Below are 24,646 nucleotides of genomic sequence, written 5' to 3'. Positions count from 1 at the left end.
ACACCGGTATCCGCTATCTAGTATTCAAATCCGTGTAAAAATAGCCGGCTTTACTAGGACTTGAACGCTGTAACTCTCGACTTCCAAATCAGCTGATTTGGGAAGACGCGTTCACCAGTAGACCAACCTGGTGGGGTTTGGCTTCTGTACCCTTCTGTGCCGCAAAAACGGCCCTTCTCAGGGCAACCGCTTCAGAAACTGCAAACAGCTCTTGTCAGGGTTACAATAAGGTTTTAAGGTTCTTTTTGCTGTTGAAGCCATCCATTCAGTGACAGTATGTACGTACGTCTATGATGAAACTAGTCAAAATGGATATTTTGACATATTTTATCCATTACATGGATAATAGTACCACGAATCTTAAAATTTTCATGATTTTGCAACAATATTAGAAGTGATTTTTTTCATTCAAATAAATATAGTCATCCAACCTTTCATGGATGTTGGCAGCCAAACTCTACATGAATGCCTTAATAACAGTAGAATACACGAGGTGGTTTCACAAAATTTCTAATCGCAATAGATTCTAACTTAAACTATCATTAACGAGATGAAAATCTTGTTATTTTAAATCGGCTTCCAGAGTTTTCATTATTCAGATAATTTCAAAACTGAGCGTAAATCTTTGCCATTAATCAGCATGACATCAATTACAAGAGCAAGCAGTAAGATAAAGAACGATAATGGAAATTTTTATGTAAAGAATGATTAAGTCTGCACGACTTAAAAATAGATATTTTGTACAGTAGCTATATATACTAAGGTACATATGCCTCTCTCTTTTCCTGTTTAGCCTCCGGTAACTACAGTTTAGATAATACTTCAGAGGATGACATGTATGAGTGTAGTCTTGTACTTTCTCAGTTCGACCATTTCTGAGATGTGTGGTTAATTGAAACCCAACCACCAAAGAACACCGGTATCCACGATCTAGTATTCAAATCCATGTAAAAATAACTGGCTTTACTAGGACTTGAACGCTGTAACTCTCGACTTCTAAATCAGCTGATTAGGGAAGACGCGTTAACCACTAGACCAACCCATTGGGTTTACTAGACACATCTATTTTCCTTTTTTGTAACATTTTCTTCTAAGTTTTCGTCGGTTTTGTTGTTAATAAGAGTCGACATGTTTAAAATTTTATTTCTTTTCTGTTGACATTATTTACATCAATCTTCTTATAATTAAATTCTTTACAATTTACGTTTTAAAAATGTACGATTTATCGCCAATTTAACAACGTTATTGTACGTCAACGTAAAAAAATGTGTGTTTTGACCATATTTTTGGTGTTTTACATGGAATATCTTAGAAACTAAGAGAGATACAGTTCTGGGACCTATTTTTTTCGAAAACCATAAGAAATAATTGAATTTGCCCCTTAATTGACCTTCTCAGAATTTCAGAAAGCCTTAATTTACTCAGAGTAACTGAAACTCGGGTGAAATCTTTCACCTTGTAAATCGCTAACGTAGCGTTTTTTTTCGGATTTATGTTTATATTAATTTTTTTCTTATTTTTAGCCTCTAGAATGAGTTGTCAAAGTATTGTCCTATCCATCTGAATCATCCTGTATATACATACAAATACAAAATAAATGTAATAAACAAAATTAAAATTACTTGAGTCGGTTGAGAGACAGCTTTTTCGACACTTTTCACCAATAATGGTATTAGTTCTAATCCTTGATGTAAAGTGTTTCCGTGTAAACAAGATGACATACATTCTATATAAGCTGTACGCACACTAGCAGTAGAAGTTTTTAAACCGATGCCTTTCTGTTAAAAGAAACAAAATTTATTATAAATCTGTTAACAAAAGAATATAAGTACATACGCAAACATTTAAACTAAGCAGGCAAAGAAGTAATTATAAATTTCTTTTTTTTTTCTAAAAAGTATTTCGAATATGGTTTTACAATTACAATTTTTTAATTACTTTAATATTCTAACTTTCTTTAGAAAATTTCTACGACTTAATTCTAATAAATTTCATTAAATAAGAAGAAATATTTTTTCACAATTTTATAAGCGCCAGAACTACTGAAGTTCTTAGATGTAGTTTTTATTATAACCTCTCTTGGAATTACCATGTAGGAAACCAACTGGTTCGCTCTGCTCAGTTATTCGTAAATCTTACATTCAATAAATTTCTTCTTTTTTTGTCTTCAGTCATTTGACTGGTTTGATGCAGCTATCCAAGATTCCCTATCTAGTGCTAGTCATTTCATTTCAGTATACCCTCTACATCCTACATTCCTAACAATTTGTTTTACATATTCCAAACGTGGCCTGCCTACACAATTTTTTCCTTCTACCTGTCCTTCCAATATTAAAGCGACTATTCCAGGATGCCTTAGTATGTGGCCTATAAGTCTGTCTCTTCTCTTAACTATATTTTTCCAAATGCTTCTTTCTTTCTACATCTATTTGCCGCAATACCTCTTCATTTGTCACTTTATCCACCCATCTGATTTTTAACATTCTCCTATAGCACCGCATTTCAAAAGCTTCTAATCTTTTCTTCTCAGATACTCCGATCGTCCAAGTTTCACTTCCATATAAAGCGACACTCCAGACATACACTTTCAAAAATCTTTTCCTGACCTTTAACTTAATTTTTGATGTAAACAAATTATATTTCTGACTGAAGGCTCGTTTCGCTTGTGCTATTCGGCATTTTATATCGCTCCTGCTTCATCCATCTTTAGTAATTCTACTTCCCAAATAACAAAATTCTTCTACCTCCATAATCTTTTCTCCTCCTATTTTCACATTCAGTGGTCCATCTTTGTTATTTCTACTACATTTCATTATTTTCATTTTGTTTCTGTTTATTTTCATGCAGTCGTTCTTGCGTAGGAATTCAATTATGTCGTTCATTGTTTCTTCTAAATCCTTTTTACTCTCGGCTAGAATTACTATATCATCAGCAAATCGTAGCATCTTTATCTTTTCACCTTGTACTGTTACTCCGAATCTAAATTGTTCTTTAACATCATTAACTGCTAGTTCCATGTAAAGATTAAAAAGTAATTGGGATAAGGAACATCCTTGTCGGACTCCCTTTCTCATTACGGCTTCTTTCTTATGTTCTTCAATTATTACTGTTGCTGTTTGGTTCCTGTACATGTTAGCAATTGTTCTTCTATATCTGTATTTGAACCCTAATTTTTTTAAAATGGTGAACATTTTATTTCAGTCTATGTTATCAAATGCCTTTTCTAGGTCTATAAATGCCTTGTATGTCTGTTTGTTTTTCTTTAATCTTCCTTCTAATATTAATCTGAGACCTAAAATTGCTTCCCTTGTCCCTATACTTTTCCTGAAACCAAATCGGTCTTCTCCTAACACTTCTTTCACTCTCCTCTCAATTCTTCTGTATAGAATTCTAGAGAAGATTTTTGATGCATGACTAGTTAAACTAATTGTTCTGTATTCTTCACATTTATCTGCCCCTGCTTTCTTTGGTATCATGACTATAACACTATTTGAAATCTGACGGAAATTCCCCTTTTTCATAAATATTACACACCAGTTTGTATAATCTATCAATCGCTTCCTGACCTGCACTGCGCAGTAATTCTACAGGTATTCCGTCTATTCCAAGAGCCTTTCTGCCATTTAAATCTTTTAATGCTCTTTTAAATTCAGATCTCAGTATTGTTTCTCCCATTTCATCCTCTTCAACTTCCTTCTTTCTTATGTTCTTCAATTATTACTGTTGATGTAAATGTTAGCAATTTGAACCCTAATTTTTTTTTTTTTTTTCTTAAATGTTAACTGCATTGTACTAAACAAAATTTATAAGTTAAGATTATAAACGAATGCTATATATGAAAACAGTAGGAATAAATGAGAACAGGACCTGCAGGCAATACGTGTTTATAGATTTACATTAAAATGTAAGTTTTAAAGAACTGATAGCAGTTTTATTTATTTTCTTACAAAGTAATAATGAAATGCACTTTCAAAGATTTTAAAAGAAAATTAAGACACTCGTAATTATTATACAAGAAATAAATCATCATTTAAGTAATCATCTTAAGACTAAATCTTACGGTAAAAGTTTGCCGCATGACAATACAACGATAAACAGAAAATATATTCAAATTGCTAAGGCTTATTTTTTAATTAAAAATGATAAATTTCTCTTAAAAAATGTATTTCCTTTTCAAATATACATACATTAAGAACTTGTGAAAAAGTAAGTTTTAGTTTCACATTTGAATCGATTTAATTTTTCACTATTTATACTTAGTTAACACTAGTTTATATCACTACTTCTATCTATTAATTTTAAATCGAATAAGTTTAAAAGAAAAAAATAATAAAAAAAAAACAACTATGTTTTTTACCGTCAACCAGTTGAGAACTTTTGGAGGAACTTGTATCGTAAATTTTGAACACCAAAGAGAAAACATTTCCAATGCTTGAATAAGAGTCTTTTCATGCACTGAAACACATTACAATAAACGTACTTAATAAAATTAAAATATTAATTTTTAACGACTACAAAACTACAAAAAATTTCATTATAGAATAGTACACAAAAAATGTCATCGATCATTTTCCTTTACCAAATAGTTAACGCATGTCTAGTAATCAAAAAAAAAAAAAAAAGCTTGTGGATCTGTTATCTACCACGTCCAGTTATTATTTCAACACTTATTTTCTTATCTTTTAGTTCAAATTTTTTCCTGCTTGTTTAGAATTCAAAATTGTCTGAAGTACTACCCAAATTTTAAATGTAATTTAAGAAAGGGAAATTTAGGTGGAATAAAAAAATGTATTTGTTACTTACAAAAGAGATTTAATAAAAAGCTATTACTTACATAATTGTTAAAGAATATGCTCAAAATGCCCACCCCTTGCGGTTATACATGCACGGACTCTTTTCAGCATATTAGCAGAAACCTTTTTAAGAGTCGCATTGGAAATATTCGTGATTAAGTCTGTAATATTGACTTGACTAAGTTCGTCAATAGTGTGAGGATTGTTTTAGAAGGCCTCGGACTTAATATAGCCCCACAAAAGTAGTCAGGAGATATGAGGTCTAGGGACCTGGAAGTCATAAGCCCTGGGTTATTATTCGATCATCAAAGAACTCTTGCATAAAATCCACGGTTTCTCGAAACGTGTGGCATGTAGCGCCGTTTTGCTGAAACCGGCAATACCGTTCTTGAGGTTCCAGGAGGGACATACATTGGCGAACAATATTCCCGTATATGCCACCGTTTACACCAGAGGTTCCCAAACTTATTTTTCTCATAGACCGCTTTGAAAATTTTGCTGGTTCCGGTGGACCCCGTGTAGGTAAGTACTTACTACTTTTTCCGACACTGGCAAACGCTAACATCTATTCGCTTTACTTTTCTTTTCGAAATTCCAGAAACAAATGAGTAACGTTTATCCTTGGCAATCGTATTTATATTAGTGAAGAATCAAACAAGTTCATCCAAGATTGCTAGCTCACACCACAAGTCGTATTTCGTCCCTTTGCATGTCTGAACAACCGTTGCGGACGGCGGCACTTTGCAAGTCTTGACAAGTTCATTGTACTGAATATGCAAGTTTTTACAAGTAACAGTCGCTGAGCTTCTTAAAACATTATCTGCCTACATTGATACGCAAAGTCAAGCACACATTTTGGTTCTTAACTATCGAAACCAAATGAATTTTCATGGACCCTGTTTACGAATTGTGAACCTCCATTTTTTTGTCACGCCAACGTAGACCCCGTCGAGTCTCGTATGGACCCCTAGGGGTCCACCTGGACCACTTTGGGAATCAATGATTTACACTCTGTTCGAAGAATATGGGTCCGACTATACGATGACGAGATATCGTACACCACACACCAATTTTTTCAGGATGCAAAGATTTGTCTTGTAAAGCGGTAGGATTTTAAATCGTCCAAATTCGACAGTTTTGACTGTTCACATAACCGACAAGATGGATCCAAGCTTCATCACTAAAGAACTCTGTGTTTAAAAATTCAATTTCGCTATCATTTACGAGAGACCTAAACCAACGGCGATATTGCAATCACTTGTTTAAATCTGGAGGCTGAAGCTCTTAGACTAATCGTACGGTATACGGATAAAATTTCCATTTTTTAAGCAGCTTTCTGAACACTCGAATATGACAAACCGACTTGCGTGGAAAGTTTTCGTAAACTTTTCCGTAGAGAACTGAGCAATCTTGTTTTCACATTCTCTAAAACATCATCTGTCAAGCGAGTTGGTCAACCACTACGTTTTCTGTCGCAAACACTACTACCTGTCCCTCGATATCGGTTTGCTCGCCTAGAAATTGACATTTTTTCTGGTGGAGGAACACAGACAAATTTAATTTGAAATGATTCTTTTATACTTGTGTATGATTTCGTAGCAAAATATTTTTCAAGAATGAAAACTCGTTCTATGGTAAAAGACATTCTGTTCGTAACACGACCTGAAACGGCACAAAAGTTTACACAGGTAAAGGAGAATCAACTCACACTGCCGTATCTATACCGGTTGAATAGCGCTACCGACTTCGTGTCACAAAACAAAATTTCCCTTTCTTAGAAAAAAAATTACCAGACATTAACAATTAGGTAACAGGACTAAAAAATCACCCTGTAGTAAAACATCATGGTAAAACAATTTTTTTCATAGTGTTTTAACGATTAGTATTAAATTAAAAATTTCATACAAACCTTCAGTTTCAAGAACTTTAATGAAATGTTCGGCAGCAGATAACGCCAATGATTGCACACTATTACCAGTAACTCCATTAAAACTTAGATTACCAGCTCCCTAAAAAGAAAAAATTCTCATTATTTTAAAGTAACAAAATACAAAACTTTTAACAATTACAAGCCACTTATCGCAATAGATTTCAATAAATAAAAAATTAAACTCTTTGTTGGGTAAAGTTAACAAAAAACACAGCTCGTATGGTCCATCTTTGTTATTTCTACTACATTTCATTACTATTGTTTTGTTCTTGTTTATTTTCATGCATAGGACTTCATCTATGCCGTTCATTGTTTCTTCTAAATCCTTTTTACTCTCTGCTAGATTTACTATATCATCGGCAAATCGTAGCATCTTTATCTTTACACCTTATACTGTTACCTCGAATCTAAATTGTTCTTTAACATCATTAACTGCTAGTTCCATGTAAAGATTAAAAAGTAATGGGGATAGGGAACATCCTTGTCATTCTTATTATGGCTTCTTTCTTATGTTTTTCAGTTATTACTGTTGCTGTTTGGTTCCTGTAAATGTTAGCAATTGTTCTTATATCTCTGTATTTGAACCCTAATTTTTTTTAAATGCTGAACATTTTATTCCAGTCTACGTTATGAAATGCCTTTTCTAGGTCTATAAATGCCAAGTATGTCGGTTTGTTTTTCTTTATTCTTCCTTCTACTATTAATCTGAGGCCTAAAATTGCTTCCCTTGTCCCTATACTTTTCCTGAAACCAAATCGGTCTTCTCCTAACACTTCCTCCACTCTCCTCTCAATTCTTCTGTATAGAATTCTAGTTAAGATTTTTGATGCATGACTAGTTAAACTAATTTTTCTGTATTCTTCACATTTATCTGCTCCTGCTTTCTTTAGTATCATGACTACAACACTTTTTTTGAAGTCTGACGGAAATTCCCCTTTTTCATAAATATTACACACCAGTTTGTATAATCTATCAATCGCTTCGTCACTGCACTGCGCAGTAATTTTACAGGTATTCCGTCTATTCCAGGATCCTTTCTGGAATACAAGCCGATTGAAATGAAGGAGACATGTTCACTCTATTCATAAACAAAGTCGTATATTTTTACAACATTACTTTCAAAGAAGGCAACTGATTACTGCATCTTGTTCTCATGTGTTTAAGAAAGTCTGGGACGTATAATGTAAATCAGGCAAATTAATTTATCCCGTTTATCGAAAGATGTTAGAAGTTATACGTCCTAAAAAAAAAAAACTGTGACGTTCATTCAATTCTATTATAATTAAATTAAGCGTATAAAAGTTACATTGTCAGTCTTCAAGAATTTATTAATTGCGGATCCACTTCATTTTATGGACAAAAAAAAAACGGTCTCTGCAATTTCTCTCTCTATTAGCCTCTAGAACCACCGTAAAGTGGATGAACCACTTCAGAGGATGATATGTATGAATGTGAATGAAGTATAGTCTTGTACATTTTCAGTTTGACCGCTCCTGAGTTGTGCGGTTAATTGGAAACCTGACCAACAAAAAACATCGGTATCCACAGTCCAGTATTCAAATTCGTATAAAAGTAACTGCTGCCTTTATTAGCATTTGAACCTGAATACTCTCGACTTCAAACACGGCTGATTTGCAATGACAAGTTAACCTGATAGACCAGCTTGATATTCTAGTCTAGTTAGGTGGTTAAATGTTATTACCAGAGACTAAACAGAAAAAAGAAAGAAAGAGAGGTGGTTAAATGTGTTCTATTTTTGTTCTGTTGAACAATCAACCAAAAAAATCCTTTTATATCTAAATTATATTAACAACGGTTGTTAATATTGCTTATAATTGTTGGTACTTACGTATTAACACCACCGCAACTACAGCTTTATTTAAAAACAAAGTAGTCAATCGGATTTCAGTGGAAAATGGGCCGATACAGAGTTTAACATAAATGAATTAATATTTATTTTATAAATATAATTTAACCAAACTTAACCTACGCTCGCTAACCTTGACTAATTAACACCGTAATTTTTGGAGTATTTATTTAATAAATTCAGTAATTATCGCAATTTGATTATTAAAATAATAAATAATTGTAATTGTTATTAAATAAATACTCAAAAAACCATAATTTTTTGAGTATTTTTTGTTAATTAGTCAAGTGAAGTCGAGTGAAGGGAGTGAAGCGTAGGTTAAGTTTGGTTAAATTATATTTATAAAATAAATATTTACTTATGTTAAACTCTATATCGGCCCATTTTCCACCGAAATCCGATTGACTACTTTGTTTTTAAATAAAGTTGCAGCTGCGGTGGCGATAATACATAAGTACCTAATTTACTTTTTCTTATTTGCCCGTCTTTCTACATAATCTGGTTTTACAACTGAATCAGGCAAATGTAAACACTTGACAAGTCTGAAAAACAGCATCTAATTAACACTTTTTTTTAATTCATGAAAAACTTTAGTTGTCAAATAAAATAAAAAAATGAAATACTGTTCACTTATATCAGAGATATTATATAGACCAAAGAACATCCTGATGACAGTTCAAAATAAAGGCAAAGACACGATCCCGGGACAATCTTGTCTAATTATCATTGTTTATTACTATAAATGAAACTTTATACTTTGTGAAATTAAAAAAAAAAAAAACTTTGCACTTCTGCAGTACGATTAAGAAGTGAACAAAGTCTTTTTTATTAGTAGACATATAATTACTTCACATAAAATACTGAACTTTTAACGGTACTTACGTATTAACACCACTGCAGCTACAGCTTTATTTAAAAACAAAGTAGTCAATCAGATTTCGGTGGATTAACATTAATTGAATTTTGGTGCTATAACATTAAGGTTATATTATTAATAAGTTGTATATATTATGCATATTTAATGTTAATTATAAGAGGTTAGCGAGCGTAGGTTATATTTAGTTAGGTTATTTTGATATACGTACGATTTGTCAGTACACGAAGTCAACATAACCTTAAAAAGCAGCTGTAGCTGCGGTGGTGTTAATACGTAAGTACCTAATTGTTATTCCTTTTTAACGTCGATAATATCTCTGTAATTAAGCTCTTTGTTGGGTAAAGTTAACAAAAAACACAGCTTGTATTTGCCAAAAGAAATTGGACTTTAATGAGAAAGAAAACAACTGAACTTATGTTAAATCATAACCTTAAAAACTAAAAAGAAATTATGAAATTAACATAACAATGATACATAAGGATATCAACTGAAATCAGTAATAATAATATTAAAATGAGATTTACAATTATATAATTAGAAAAAAAAAACATCAATAAACATAGCATGACTGGAAAACTATTACGTTACTGAAATATGCTGTAATATTGAAAAATTAGCAATGAACAAATGTCATTAACTTAGAACAATAAATTACAGTAAATCTTAATTGGCACTGGGCTTTCCTGATTATAAACAACAAACTTAGCATTAAATAATATAAAAATGTAATTCTAGTTTAACGTAGAAAAAGGCCAAAATAATATTATAGTACAAAAGGAGTTAATTACAATAATCCAATTGAAATAAGTAGTAATATAATAGAGTTATATTACCCAGTTATATAATAGGTATTACCAATACCCAGTCCAGAGTGAAATTCAAAGGTGAACTCTCTCAACCCTTCTACATGAAAACTGGATTGAGGCAAGGAGACGGCCTCTCACCACTCCTTTTTAACTGCGCCCTCGAATTTGTCATGAGAAAATGGTATGAAATAAATCCCAAAAATATAAAAATGGGTACTAAGAAAAACTCCATCACACTAAATTGCCTAGGATTTGCAGACCTCGCTCTTTTAGCAAATAATATTCAAGAAGCCAAAACACAAATCATGAGCCTTCAAAACCTAGCACAAAAGGTTAGGGCTTCATATCTCTTTCGAAAAAACTGAACTGATGGCCATAGATCCTCTGGTAATAGAGCACATTACAGTAAATAATCAGAAAATTAAAATAGTAAAACAATTTAAATATCTAGGGGAAATAATAACTTATAATTTAAATGAAAAAATGACATGGCAAAACAGGACAAATAAAATGATTAAATCCCAAAAATTAACTCGGTCAACATATAATAAAAAATGCCTTTCTGCTAAAACAAAACTTAAACATTATAAAACTGTAGTACAGCCAGAAGTCACCTACGGAAGCGAGACCCTTTTCAAAATCACTCAGAAAAACCGAATTGAAAAAATTCTGAAAATAGAGAGGAGAATTGTCAGAACGTGTATAGATAAAAAACACCAAAAAGAAGGCCGATGGTGGATTGTGCCAAATGTGGTGGTGTATCGAGAAATAGAGCCTGTTACTGATACTATGCGGAAAAAAGAATCTCTTTCTTTGGTCATCTCATAAGGACGCCGGAAACAAGACTGTCAAGAAATATCATTGAAAAGCTTTGGTTCCAAAAGCTAGAAGTAGGATGGATCAAAGAAATTAGAGAAGATATGAAAGAATTGGGAATTTCCCTGATTGACCTACAGAATAAAACTGGAAAAATTACAAAGCTAAAAGACAAAAGCATTCGATTTAAACAAAAGACAGACAAACGACAAAATACAACGAAGAGGGTGTTTACGGATGAAGAAAAGAAAGCAAGATCTGAACGGATGAAGAAATACTGGGCAGCTTGGAAGAGTAAAATAACAGGCTTTTCTCAGAAAAGATCCAACTAAAATTGACTTAAGTGGACCCATGTTGGCCGCAAAAACATAATAATAATAAAACATTAAAAAGTAAAAAATAAATGTGGGTCTTCTGGTATTTATAAAATTAAATGGAACAATTATGAAAAGATATATAAAACAAATAGGTAATATGACCTATTTAGATTTAATTTTCATTAAATCTATCTTAAAGATATTTTAAATCATTTAAAAATAGAATAATAGTTTTCTCAAATGTTGCTGAAAATTTTATAATAATTTTGATTATTATTTAGTTTAAAACTATTATTTAGTTTAGAAGGTAATTTGGAAATAGTTGAAAAAATTAATACTGAAAATGAATATATATATATATATATAAACGCAGATGACCTCGATCTTTTAGCAAATAATATTCAAGAAGCCAAAACACAAATCATGAGCCTTCAAAACCTAGCACAAAAGATAGGGCTTCATATCTCTTTCGAAAAAACTGAACTAATGGCCATAGATCCTCTGGTAAGCACATTACAGTAAATAATCAGAAAATTAAAATAGTAAAACAATTTAAATATCTAGGGGAAATAATAACTTATAATTTAAATGAAAAAGTGACATGGCAAAACAGGACAAATAAAATGATTAAATCCCAAAAATTAACTCGGTCAACATATAACAAAAAATGCCTTTCTGCTAAAACAAAACTTAAACATTATAAAACTGTAGTTCAGCCCCAGAAGTCACCTACGGAAGCGAGACCCTTTTCAAAATCACTCAGAAAAACCGAATTGAAAAAATTCTGAAAATAGAGAGGAGAATTGTCAGAACGTGTATCAATAAAAAACACCAAAAAGAAGGCCGATGGTGGATTGTGCCAAATGAGATGGTGTATCGAGAAATAGACCCTGTTACTGACACTATGCGGAAAAAAAGATGTTTGCTAGTTCCATGTAAAGATTAAAAAGTAACGGGAATAGGGAACATCCTTGTCGGACTCCCTTTCTTATTAGGGCTTCTTTCTTATGTTCTTCAATTATTATTGTTGCTGTTTGGTTCCTGTAAATGTTAGCAATTGTTCTTCTATCTCTGTATTTGAACCGTAATTTTTTTTAAATGCTGAACATTTTATTCCAGTCTACGTTATCGAATGCCTTTTCTAGGTCTATAAACGCCAAGTATGTCGGTTTGTTTTTTTCTAATCTTCCTTCTACTATTAATCTGAGACCTAAAATTGCTTCCCTTGTCCCTATACTTTTCCTGAAACACTCTCCTCTCAATTCTTCTGTATAGAATTTTAGTAAAGATTTTTGATGCATGACTAGTAGCAATTCACCAAATTTCTTAATGTCAACACAATTTTTTTATCAACACGGTCAACACGGTTTTATTCCTTTACAAATCAATAACATTAGGTTTCTACAGTAAATTACTGAACTCTGATCTTCTACTAAAACTGTGTTTGTGCTTTAAGAGTCAAAACAGTAAGCTGTCTTACCTTGCGTAAGTATATAACACAAATGAGAATTGCCAAATATCACTTCAATTTCCTCAAGTCTGTTTACTATTATGTTAGAATTTTACACATTAACAGAGGAAACAATAATTACAAAAATGATAGCTAAATAAAGAAATCAAATACCATACTCCCACAGTACTGTCTGCTGAAAAATAAAACTATTACGGCAAACAAAAAATTTGCAAGTCAAAAATCAAATTAAAATACGCACCGGTTTAAGCCACATTTGAACTGGCAACCTCAGGATTAGAAAGAAAACTATCGTTTTACCTCACGAGGTAAAACGATACAACACTACAATACGACACTACAGAGATAGAAGAACAATTGCTAACATTTACAGGAACAGTAATAATTGAAGAACATAAGAAAGAAGCCGTAATAAGAAAGGGAGTCCGACAAGGATGTTCCCTATCTCCGTTACTTTTTAATCTTTACATGGAACTAGCAGTTAATGATGTTAAAGAACAATTTAGATTCGGAGTAACAGTACAAGGTGAAAAGATAAAGATGCTACGATTTGCTGATGATATAGTAATTCTAGCAGAGAGTAAAAAGGATTTAGAAGAAACAATGAACGGCATAATTGATTCCTACGCAAGAACTTTCGCATGAAAATAAACAAGAACAAAACAAAAGTAATGAAATATAGTAGAAATAACAAAGATGGACCACCGAATGTGAAAATAGGAGGAGAAAAGATTATGGACGTAGAAGAATTTTGTTATTTGGGAAGTAGAATTACTAAAGATAGACGAAGCAGGAGCGATATAAAATGCCGAATAGCACAAGCTAAACGAGCCTTCAGTAAGAAATATAATTTGTTTACGTCAAAAATTAATTTAAATGTCAGGAAAAGATTTTTGAAAGTATATGTTTGGAGTGTCGCTTTATATGGAAGTGAAACTTGGACGATCGGAGTATCTGAGAAGAAAAGATTAGAAGCTTTTGAAATGCGGTGCTATAGGAGAATGTTAAAAATCAGATGGGTGGATAAAGTGACAAATGAAGAGGTATTGCGGCAAATAGATGAAGAAAGAAGCATTTGGAAAAATATAGTTAAAAGAATTGACAGACTTATAGGCCACATACTAAGGCATCCTGGAATAGTCGCTTTAGTATTGGAAAGACAGGTAGAAGGAAAAAATTGTGTAGGCAGGACACGTTTGGAATATGTAAAACAAATTGTTAGGAATGTAGGATGTAGAGGGTATACTGAAATGAAATGACTAGCACTAGATAGGGAATCTTGGAGAGCTGCATCAAACCAGTCAAATGACTGAAGACAAAAAAGCGAGCAAAACTCTGTAGGTAACCTCAACGTTACATTTATTACAGATGAAACACGGTTTTATCTGTGACGATAATTCACAAAATACACAACTGTGGTTGGCCCCGTTTAATTACATGAACAATCATTGTACGAAGCAAAAATTGGAGTCTAGGTCAATGCAAGTAGAATGCGCATTGTAGATCCAATTTGATTTTCATAAAACAGTTAATAGTGACCACAGTTCTCATGTCTACCAAGTCACTTAATTTTTTTACAAACGTTTTTGGCAAAAAAATAATTTTGAGAGGTTTGTGACCTGTACAATCGCCTGATCTGACTACTTTTTCGAGGGGGGGGGGGCAAAAAACAAGCAGTATATCACAACGGATTAAAACTGACAGACTAAAATCTGCAATAATAGAATATGCACGAGATGCTCCAACACATCAGAGCCGGTTAGTGTTTGAAAACAAATTGCGATGCGTCCAGTGTTGTACTGATGTTGGAGAAGATATTTTCAAAATCTTTTCTAAACTATTCCCCAGTTATTGTAATATCTGTTTCTATAAAATAACGAAATAAAAGTACTAAGTAATTAAAAAAGTTTTTTTATTACACTTCTATAATTACAGTGCATGGCAACTTTTCAAACGTACTGAATTTTACACCAATACAGGGTTATCATAAAAGAATGGTGCGGTTTCAGTAACTCATAGGAAGATTGTAGGGAAATTTCTACATGTTATATTGGTATCCCTGAAAGCCTCCAACCAGCAGTTGTAACCACAAAGTTAGTTCTTTTATTGTTGTTGCGGTGAGTTTAGCGAGTTACTATGTTCTCGGATAAAGACAAAGAAAAGTGTATTTTATTGATGGCCGAATTAAAATTCGTAATTTTAGTTCAACGTGTGTTTCCCCGTGAATTCGGAAGAGATCTGCCACACAAAAGTAACATAACACGTTGGTCGAAACGATTTGAAGAAATCGGATCGGTTAAGAAACAAAAATCAACCGGCAGACCAAGCGTACCAGACGAAACGATTGAACTAACTAGACGATCGGCAATTAGAAGTCCATCCCCTGTCGAAGCGTCAAATTAGGTATTCAAAAATGAACAGTTAACAAAGTCTTACATAAAAACCTGAAATTACACGCTTATAAAATCCAGATACTGCAGGTATTGAAGCCCAATGATGGTGTAAAACGTTACAATTTCGCTGTTGAAATGTTGGACAGAATAAGTGAAAACAAATCGTTTTTAGACGATATAATTTTTACAGAAGAAGCTACATTCCATGCGAATAGATGCTTTAACAGACACATTTCACGAATATGGGGCTCTGAAAACCCACACGCAATTATCGAGAAACAACGCGATTCGCCTAAAGTTAATGTTTGGTGTGGTGCGATGAAAAATCGTGTAATAGGGCCTTTCTTCTTTGCTGAAAAAACAATTAAATGAGCTGCATATCTTGACGTGTTAACCGATTATTTCTTTCCTCAGCCGGATGAACTCGAAAACATTCATCGACTTCATGTCCAACAAGATTGTGCTCCCACGCACTTCAATGCATCGGTCACGGACGCTTTGAACAAAAAATTTAGAGATCGATGGATAGGGCGGCAAGGACCCATACTTTGGCCTCCAAGGGGTCCAGACCTGACACCTTGCGATTTTTCTTGTGGGGGTACATCAAAACCGTTGTTTATACACATAAAATTCGCTACCTAAACCGCTTAAAAAACAGGATTAATAAAGCAATGACAACCGTTAACAAAGAAATGTTAACTAATGTTTGGACAGAAGTCGAGTATCGTTTGGACATTTGTCGAGCGACTAAGGGCGCACGTATTGAAATTTATTAATTATGTAAAAATATGTTTGAGACAAATTTGAAAAATAAAAAACTTAAACTGTAAGTAATTCTGTTTTAATTTAAACCGTGTTCAAAACCGCACCATTCTTTTATGATAACCGTAAATTTAGATATATGAAAACCGTCCACAATGTGGATGTCACATTTGCTCACAACTAAAAACCGAAAGTTTAGACTGGAAAACATTTAAGCACAGTTTCAACACAATCGAGAGGAATTTTTGCACTGCCTCATATAACTTTATGCAAGCTGAAAGAACCTCAGTACATCGCTACCAACCTGAAACCAATAAAAGTAGGGAAGAAAAAATGAACGCATTTGATAAAACAAAAAAAGGGGGTTTTTTTTTACAAAGAAAATAAAATAGTTTTTTCTTCTGCGATTGCAACAACCAAATTGTTTGAACTAAACGCACATTATGGAAATTCTTCTTTAATCCACCTACTAACCAGACTTAGCGCATTTGGACTATTAATGATTTCAAAGTATAAAGAAGTAGCTTGTTAGAAAGAGATTTACACAAAACGGTAAAGTATTGCTATGTATTTTGAAGATTTTAATAAATCGTACTCTAAAAACAGGATAAAAAATCCTTGAGCATCGTCGGACTATGTTACGAAATAAAAACCTTTTTCCTGCAAAACAGTGTCTTCTTTACTTTGGAATATACCGTTCGTGAAATGGCAAACAATAATCAAAACTTGGTCGTACATTTGCTGGATTATTTCTAGTACAATCCTGCATTCTGTATTCCACATTCCACGAGAGATCGGTGCATCGTCGGACTATGTTATGAAATAAAAACCTTTTTCCTGCAAACCAGTGTCTTCTTTATTTTGGAATATACCGTTCATGAAATGGCAAATAATAACCAAAACTTTGTCGTACATTTGCTGGATTATTTCCAGTACAATCCTGCACTCGACGAGAGATTGGAGCATTTTTTACCCGACAAAACAAAACATGATTGTACTAACTTGCTCGATTCTGAACTTGTGCATTCGCAAATATTAATTAAAACTTTGTCAGATAACTAAGATTAATAATACATTAAAAAAATAATAACTTACTGGTTAAATTTTTCCCGATATCAAACGCATACTGCGATAAATCTAATGACAAGCTATTAAGGATCTTTCCAACGCATTGTAAAATAATTTCTGGATTTCTTAACATCGATTTTTGCATAGCCGGTAAAAGCTGTTCTCTGAACTCATTATGCCCGATGCGTAACAATAAAGGGCGTGCTTCTTCCAACATAAACAAAGGTGGCTGAGTTTTACAGCTTACACCGACCTTTATAAATACTTCTAAAAGGCTGACCTAAAACAAAATATTAAAATACAGTTAAGTAAGTACACTAAACTTTAAATTCATGTTAAAAAAAAATCATTAACATAATGTATTTGTAGATTAAAATAGATTTCTAAAACACAGAAACAGATTCGGTTGAAAGTTAAAACCGTCATTAGATTAATACTCCTGAACATCTCCGGGTTAGGAACACTAACTTCAGACCTGAAACGGCCGACGCCGTATATTATAATAGGATACATGCTCCGGAGAAGGCAGCAATGGTATCAGGTTACAGGACTGGTCACAAGGATCCTTCAAATTAAGGAGAAGGAGGTTGACGACTGGGGAGTGAAGTAGGTGGACTCGTCAGAGCAATCTGAATTAGGGTATAACTATAGCTTTAGGATATTATTGATGTATATGTATGAATAATGTGTTAGATTAAGATTTTTTAGCTGTTGTATAGGTGAACGGCCTTGGTAACCGGTAGCTATATTACATACAAGGTAGTTAGAATTGGCCCCTGAACAGATCATTCACGGGGTCAGGCGGCAGGTGACAAGGATGTAGTATTATGACATCATGGACGGCGGACTCGTGGATTGTATGCGAGGTTAATTTTCCTTTTACTCGTACATATTACATGCATTTTCTAGGTATTAGTGTTGCTTAATCATAAGGTTTGTTAGGTCTGGCACCCGAGTTGCTACCCCTAGGATGGGATGTCAGACTATAAGGATAACGGTAGGATGCTCTGAAGCTGTATATATGTATTACGTGTTAGGTTAAGGTATTTTTTTTAGTGCTTGTTACTTATATTCAATATTGTATGTGTGAATGACAATTGTAAGGTTGCCAGGTTTGGCATCCGGCATGTTGCTTCTTAGACGAAGAACAAATCACAGGGATGACAGGATCAGGGGGCATTATGGAAGCTGTATTATGTATAGCGAGTTACGTTTATGGTCTTTGCATTTCTTTTCTATTATTCTCATCGCTGTATGTTGTAACTAGTAGTCTTAAGATTGTAAGGTGCGGCGACCACATGGTTTGTTCCGGAACAAACAGATGGAATAAAAGGATGCTAGTAATTGGGTATAATTGGTTGTGTAATAGGTTTTTCTTTTATTTTTGTACTAGTAAATATTTGATGAATATGGTATGCGAGGAACACATCTCATATTCGACATTAAATGTTATACCTCTAATCTTAAGGTAGTTGGGGGGCCTAGCACCCGAATTGTTGTTTCCAAGATGAGAGGGACGTCATACGGATGAAACGTGGGGAACTGCTTGCGGAGTAAAGCGAGCAGTTGCAAAGGGGGAAAAAAAATTATATGAATCGTGGTGACGATTAGGGCCAGGCAGGCATCCTTCTTGTTTAGGACAGCCGAGCTCACTAGCGTGCAAGAACTGGAGTGTCGGGCTGCTTCTGATGATGACACGAAGGACCCTGAAGGTTTGAGATGCCGCGTGTTGGGGGAGGGCACGTGGAACGCGTGTCTGGAACCTGGCAGGTTTAGGGACGGGGTAGGGTAGCTTCCCGTGGAGAGGCATCGGGACCATCCAGAAGCGGAGGTTCGAATGTCTCGATGAAACACGAAAGACCCCGATGAGGGGCTTAAGACTATGGCCAAGCGGGTGGGGCAATCTGCTTCCACGTCACACTCGGGCCGTAACCTGACGTAATGCTGAAAAGTGATGCCGATTACCCCCGGGCTGGTTAATGATACAAAAAAAGAAGACCTGAAAGGGCCACCCAGTACAACAACAGTTTTCTGGTTTCATTGATCCTGTGCTTTCCCCATTCAGCAATTACTACAGGTGATAATCAATCATATAAGTTCATCATCTACATCGATAACATTACGTTAACTTCTGGTACAAAGAAAAAGAAACGAAAAGAATATATAATTATATACATTATAATATCATAGTAATAATATATACAGAGTGATTCAGGAGGATAGGGCAATACTTTGACAACTCATTCTAGAGGCTAAAAATAAGAAAAAAGTTCATATACATATACGTCCAAGAAGAACGATTCGTTAGCGATTTATACAGGCTGAAAGATTTCACCCGAGTTTCAGTTCCTCCGAATAAATTAAGGCTTTCTGAAATTGTGGGAAGGTTAATACAGTGGCAAATACAACTGTTTCTTATGGGTTTTGAGCTGGGAAATTGAAAAAATAGGTCCCAGAACTGTATCTCTTCTAGTTTCTAAGATATACCATGTAAAACGCCCAAAATAGCTTGAATATATATATATATATATATGTGTGTGTGTGTGTGTGTACAGGGTGATTCAGAAGGATAGGGCAATTGTTTGACAACTCATTCTAGAGGCTAAAAATAAGAAAAAAAGTTCATATAAATATAGATCCGAAAAAAAAAGTTTCGTTAGCGAGTTATACAGGGTGAAAGATTTCGCCCGAGTTTTAGTTCCTCCGGGTAAATTAAGGCTTTTTGAAATTCTGGGAAGGTCAATTAAGGGGCAAATTTATTTATTTCTTATGGTTTTTGAGCTGGAAAATTAAAAAAAAAAGGTCCCAGAACTGTATCTCTCTTAGTTTCTAAGACATCCCGTGTAAAACGCCAAAAATAGGGTCAAAAAAACACATTTTTTACGTTTGACGTACAATAAAATTAATTTGGATTTTCATGAAATTTGGTATGAAAATTTGGATTTTCATATGGTTATGGTATTTGGTATGAAAATCCAAATGTTCATAACAAATTTCATTAAAATCTCAGTCGGCAGGGTTGTGAATGACTATCCATCCACCTTGTTAATTTGAAGCGGAATGATCCATTATATCTTTAAAAAATTTTAAATTAAATAAAAGAGGTTCACGCATTCTTACTAAAAGGAATAATCATCCAAGTTCCCTCAAATAAATCTGAAACCTTATGACATTTACACTCTTTTTTTTTTTTTCGAAAATATGTTCATAATGAAAATGTTTCTTATTCCTACAGGGAAATCCTAAATTAGAAAAAAAATAAAATTAAGTATTGTAATTTTTTATTGTAACAAAATTCAAATAATAGAAGAAAAAATGTATATATTATAAGAAAATTATGTCAAACAATTTGATTTCTAATGACTGTCGGCAGAAATCAATTTTAGTTAATTTATAAAAATAATACATAAGAATAAAAGGGAAATTTGTTAGTAATAGAAGAAATATTTTATGTTTAACATAACCATCGTCTACTATATACAGTTACAAAAAAACAAACATAGGTTATATAGAGGAAGTTGAGGAAGATGAAATGGGAGAAACAATACTGAGATCTGAATTTAAGAGAGCATTAAAAGATTTAAATGGCAGAAAGGCTCCTGGAATAGACGGAATACCTGTAGAATTACTACGCAGTGCAGGTGAGGAAGCGATTGATAGATTATACAAACTGGTGTGTAATATTTATGAAAAAGGGGAATTTCCGTCAGACTTCAAAAAAAGTGTTATAGTTATGATACCAAAGAAAGCAGGGGCAGATAAATGTGAATAATACAGAACAATTAGTTTAACTAGTCATGCATCAAAAACCTTAACTAGAATTTTATACTCAGAATTTTATACTTTTATATTCAGAAGCACTGAGAGGAGAGTGGAGGAAGTGTTAGGAGAAGACCAATTTGGTTTCAGGAAAAGTATAGGGACAAGAGAAGCAATTATACGCCTCAGATTAATAGTAGAAGGAAGATTAAAGAAAAACAAACCGACATACTTGGTGTTTATAGACTTAGAAAAGACATTCGATAATGTAGACTGGAATAAAATGTTCAGCATTTTAAAAAAATTAGGGTTCAAATACAGAGATAGAAGAACAATTGCTAACATGTACAGGAACCAAACAGCAACAATAACAATTGAAGAACATAAGAAAGAAGCCCTAATAAGAAAGGGAGTCCGACAAGGATGTTCCCTATCTCAGTTACTTTTTAATCTTTACATGGAACTAGCAGTTAATGATGTTAAAGAACAATTTAGATTCGGAGTAATAGTACAAAATGAAAAGATAAAGATGCTACGATTTGCTGATGATATAGTAATTCTAGCCGAGAGTAAAAAGGATTTAGAAGAAACAATGAACGGCACGGATGAAGTCCTACGCATGAAAATAAACAAGAACCAGACAAAAGTAATGAAATGTATTAGAAATAACAAAGACGGACCACTGAATGTGAAAATAGGAGGAGAAAAGATTATGGAGGTAGAAGAATTTTGTTATTTGGGAAGTAGAATTACTAAAGATGGACGAAGCAGGAGCGATATAAAATGCCGAATAGCACAAGTGAAACGAGCCTTCAGTCAGAAATATAATTTGTTTACATCAAAAATTAGTTTAAATGTCAGGAAAAAATTTTTGAAGGATATGTTTGGAGTATCGCTTTATATTGAAGTGAAGCTTGGACAATCGGAGTATCTGAGAAGAAAAGATTAGAAGATTTTGAAATGCGGTGCTATAGGAGAATGTTAAAAATCAGGTGGGTGGATAAAGTGACAAATGAAGAGGTATTGCGGCAAATGGATAAAGAAAGAAGCATTTGGAAAAATATAGTTAAAACAAGAGTGGCCACATACTAAGACATCCTGGAATAGTCGCTTTAATATTGGAAGGACAGGTAGAAGGGAAAAATTGTGTAGGCAGGCCACGTTTGAAATATGTAAAACAAATTGTTAGGGATGTAGGATGTAGGGGGTATACTGAAATGAAACGACTAGCACTAGATAGGGAATTTTGGAGAACTGCATCAAACCAGTCAGATGACTGAAGACAAAAAAAAAACGTGTTATATAATGTGTAAATGTAAAAAAGAAAATTAAAAAAATATATTACTGAAGATGGGTTTATGTATGAAAGCGCTTTAATGAAAAAAAAAGTAAGGTAAGAATGTTCTTTAATTCTGTATTTTGTGAAGTGGCTGAATAAGTTTTACATTATATAAGCTATTTATAATCTTATGAATATATAATTTAAACAAAATTAAGCGAACAAAAATATAAATAATATTACATACAAAACACATGAACAATTAAAAAACTATTAATTACCTCAGTAATGAATAGAAACGGGTCAAGCCGATGAATTACGAGAAATAAAAATAATTAAAACAAATAAATAAAAAGAGATTACCTTATACTTGTCGATAAGATCATTTTGTCTGATTTCTCCTAAATATCGCAAGAAATATGAACCCAACACAACAGTATACGGCATCTGGGGTAAAGATGACACTGCATTACCGTATAGATCAATCATATCAGGAGAGCTTTGCCATGTTTTATGTAATATTTTATACGATTTATTAGTTCTTCTAAAAAAGAGAAACGGAAATTAAGACGACATTAATTGACAAATAACTTTAAGTACATTTAAAAATATATATAATAATAAAACTACCGCCATTTTAATAGTAAAAGCTTAACTCAAGCGATATAAATATATTTTAATTTGATCGGTAAATAATACGTTATACAAAAAAACAAGGTCTACTCAAAACCTTCTTTTTAATTTCATTGAACATTTACATTATTCAATCGATTTTCTTCAAAGTAACACTCCTTTCCGTTGTACACCTCTTCCACATTCACATGTACTCCTTCTGGAACACAGTTTTTTTAACACTTTTAAGTGACATGTGAGTCCAACGTGGATTCACAGAGTTACAGATCTAATGGCCGCGTGATTCAAATGTGTCACCACATGTTAGGTTTAGTTATATGGCCGCGTAACTCCGCTCTGGATTCACAGTTCCTATTAAAACACATTTCAAATGAAAGGGCACGGCCAGTATGTCATGAAACTGTTATTGGCCTGTTGATAGTGAGTCCACCCACAGTGGTGTCACTTGGTTATTACTTTACGATAAATGTAATGAAATAATGCAGAATATCAGTATTACAATATGATGTTATTTGTATCGACAAAAACTATAATAAAGTAACTGCTAGAAAATGGGCTTGAAAATAAAATATAGATAATAAAATTTCAACTTTAAAATAAATAAAAAAATAACTTTTCAGACAAAATATTTATGTACACCAAAAATACAGTCCAAGCAAAAGTGTTTTTTCACACACCACACATTTATATTTGGTTTGAGTAGTTTTTCGCACGGCAATCTTCCTGCCTTCGGCCTTTGACTTTGCCCAGCAGAGATGCATCCTGAAAGGTAGCCGTAACAGAAGCGGATGAAGAACTTCTACCCGACCTCTCCTTTAACACTTACATGTTAATTAAAATAAACCAGCAATTGCTGGTTTGACTCCTCCGGAGTAGGGTTTGCATTGCTCCCTCCTGATAGTTGGTGCCCCGTTATGGCGTATTCTTGCTAGCCTATGAAGCGTCAGCACCAAAAGGACTTCAGTGGACGGTCTGAAGGGTAATTACATCGGGAGGACAGGCTTCATAAGCCTAGCCTTCTGCGGTCGGCCCATAAAATAGGTTCGATAACGCCGGTTTAACAACGGATTGGAATGCAATTAAATCCGTCCCTAAAACACAAAATACTAAATAAGACAAAAATTGTAAAATTAGACCCGTCATTTAAAAATAAACCTTAAAAACACGCCCGATAGAATCATCCTGCAGCAAGGGACTCTGTCCAGGTTCTGCGATCCGTAGGGAGAATATATAAACTCCTGCCAACTTTGCATTCCAATCCGTTCCTTTGACTTTTCTTTAACATTTTTTCATAACATTAAAGCCATCCCCTTCTTCCTTGTCTGCCAACATCGACAAAGCGGTGAGGTTGGTCTACCGGTGTCGGAGGAGGAGGAGCAACGGCACACTAACGTTGATTCCTGTCGATTCTTTGAATGCGATGATTTGCATGTTTCCATTTGTAAGCCGATTGTATAAGTATAGCGCATTTACTACATAGGTTCCAAGAAGCGATTCCACAGCAAGTTTTCTGTACCGCTTCTCTCCGCATCTCAAAGACGAGCAATAACTCTTGATTTGGTCTGAAGTATCGATGAATGCCTTTCCTTTGTTGTATTCTAATGACACACTTCGGTTTCTGAACAGGATTGTTTCGTCTCTGAACTTCTATCATATTCATCGGTGTGTTTGGTTGTCAACATTAGGACATCTTTTCTGTCATGCCATTTTAACACGACTACACCTGCATTGCTTTCAACAGCAAAATTTCCCCCTTTTTGAAGTTTTTTTTTTGTTTAATTACACTCGGGGATTATTCTTTCTGTTTCATTTCAAAGTACCAACCAGGTGAGCGTTTCGTTTTAGTAGTTCACGGGCTAGTGCTATTGAGGTGTA

At 33.7% G+C, this 24,646-nt stretch overlaps 1 protein-coding gene across 1 annotated transcript in view; it reads right to left on the bottom strand.

The window, feature by feature from the left end:
- Positions 1 to 4,405: 4,405 nt before the first annotated feature.
- The window catches only part of LOC142331291 (stalled ribosome sensor GCN1-like), a 32,621-nt gene continuing 12,380 nt past the window's right edge, over positions 4,406 to 24,646 (bottom strand). The window contains exons 3-6 of the mRNA XM_075377085.1: positions 22,502 to 22,682; positions 17,128 to 17,380; positions 6,703 to 6,802; positions 4,406 to 4,455 (exon numbers count right to left, since the gene is read on the bottom strand). Coding sequence (XP_075233200.1) covers positions 6,792 to 6,802; positions 17,128 to 17,380; positions 22,502 to 22,682 — 445 coding nt within the window. The 3' untranslated portion in view covers positions 4,406 to 4,455; positions 6,703 to 6,791. The remainder of the gene's footprint in view (positions 4,456 to 6,702; positions 6,803 to 17,127; positions 17,381 to 22,501; positions 22,683 to 24,646) is intronic.

The sequence above is a fragment of the Lycorma delicatula genome, chromosome 10, assembly GCF_047948215.1.
Source record: "Lycorma delicatula isolate Av1 chromosome 10, ASM4794821v1, whole genome shotgun sequence".
Lineage (NCBI taxonomy): Eukaryota > Metazoa > Arthropoda > Insecta > Hemiptera > Fulgoridae > Lycorma > Lycorma delicatula.
This window is presented reverse-complemented; position numbering and strand designations above follow the sequence as displayed.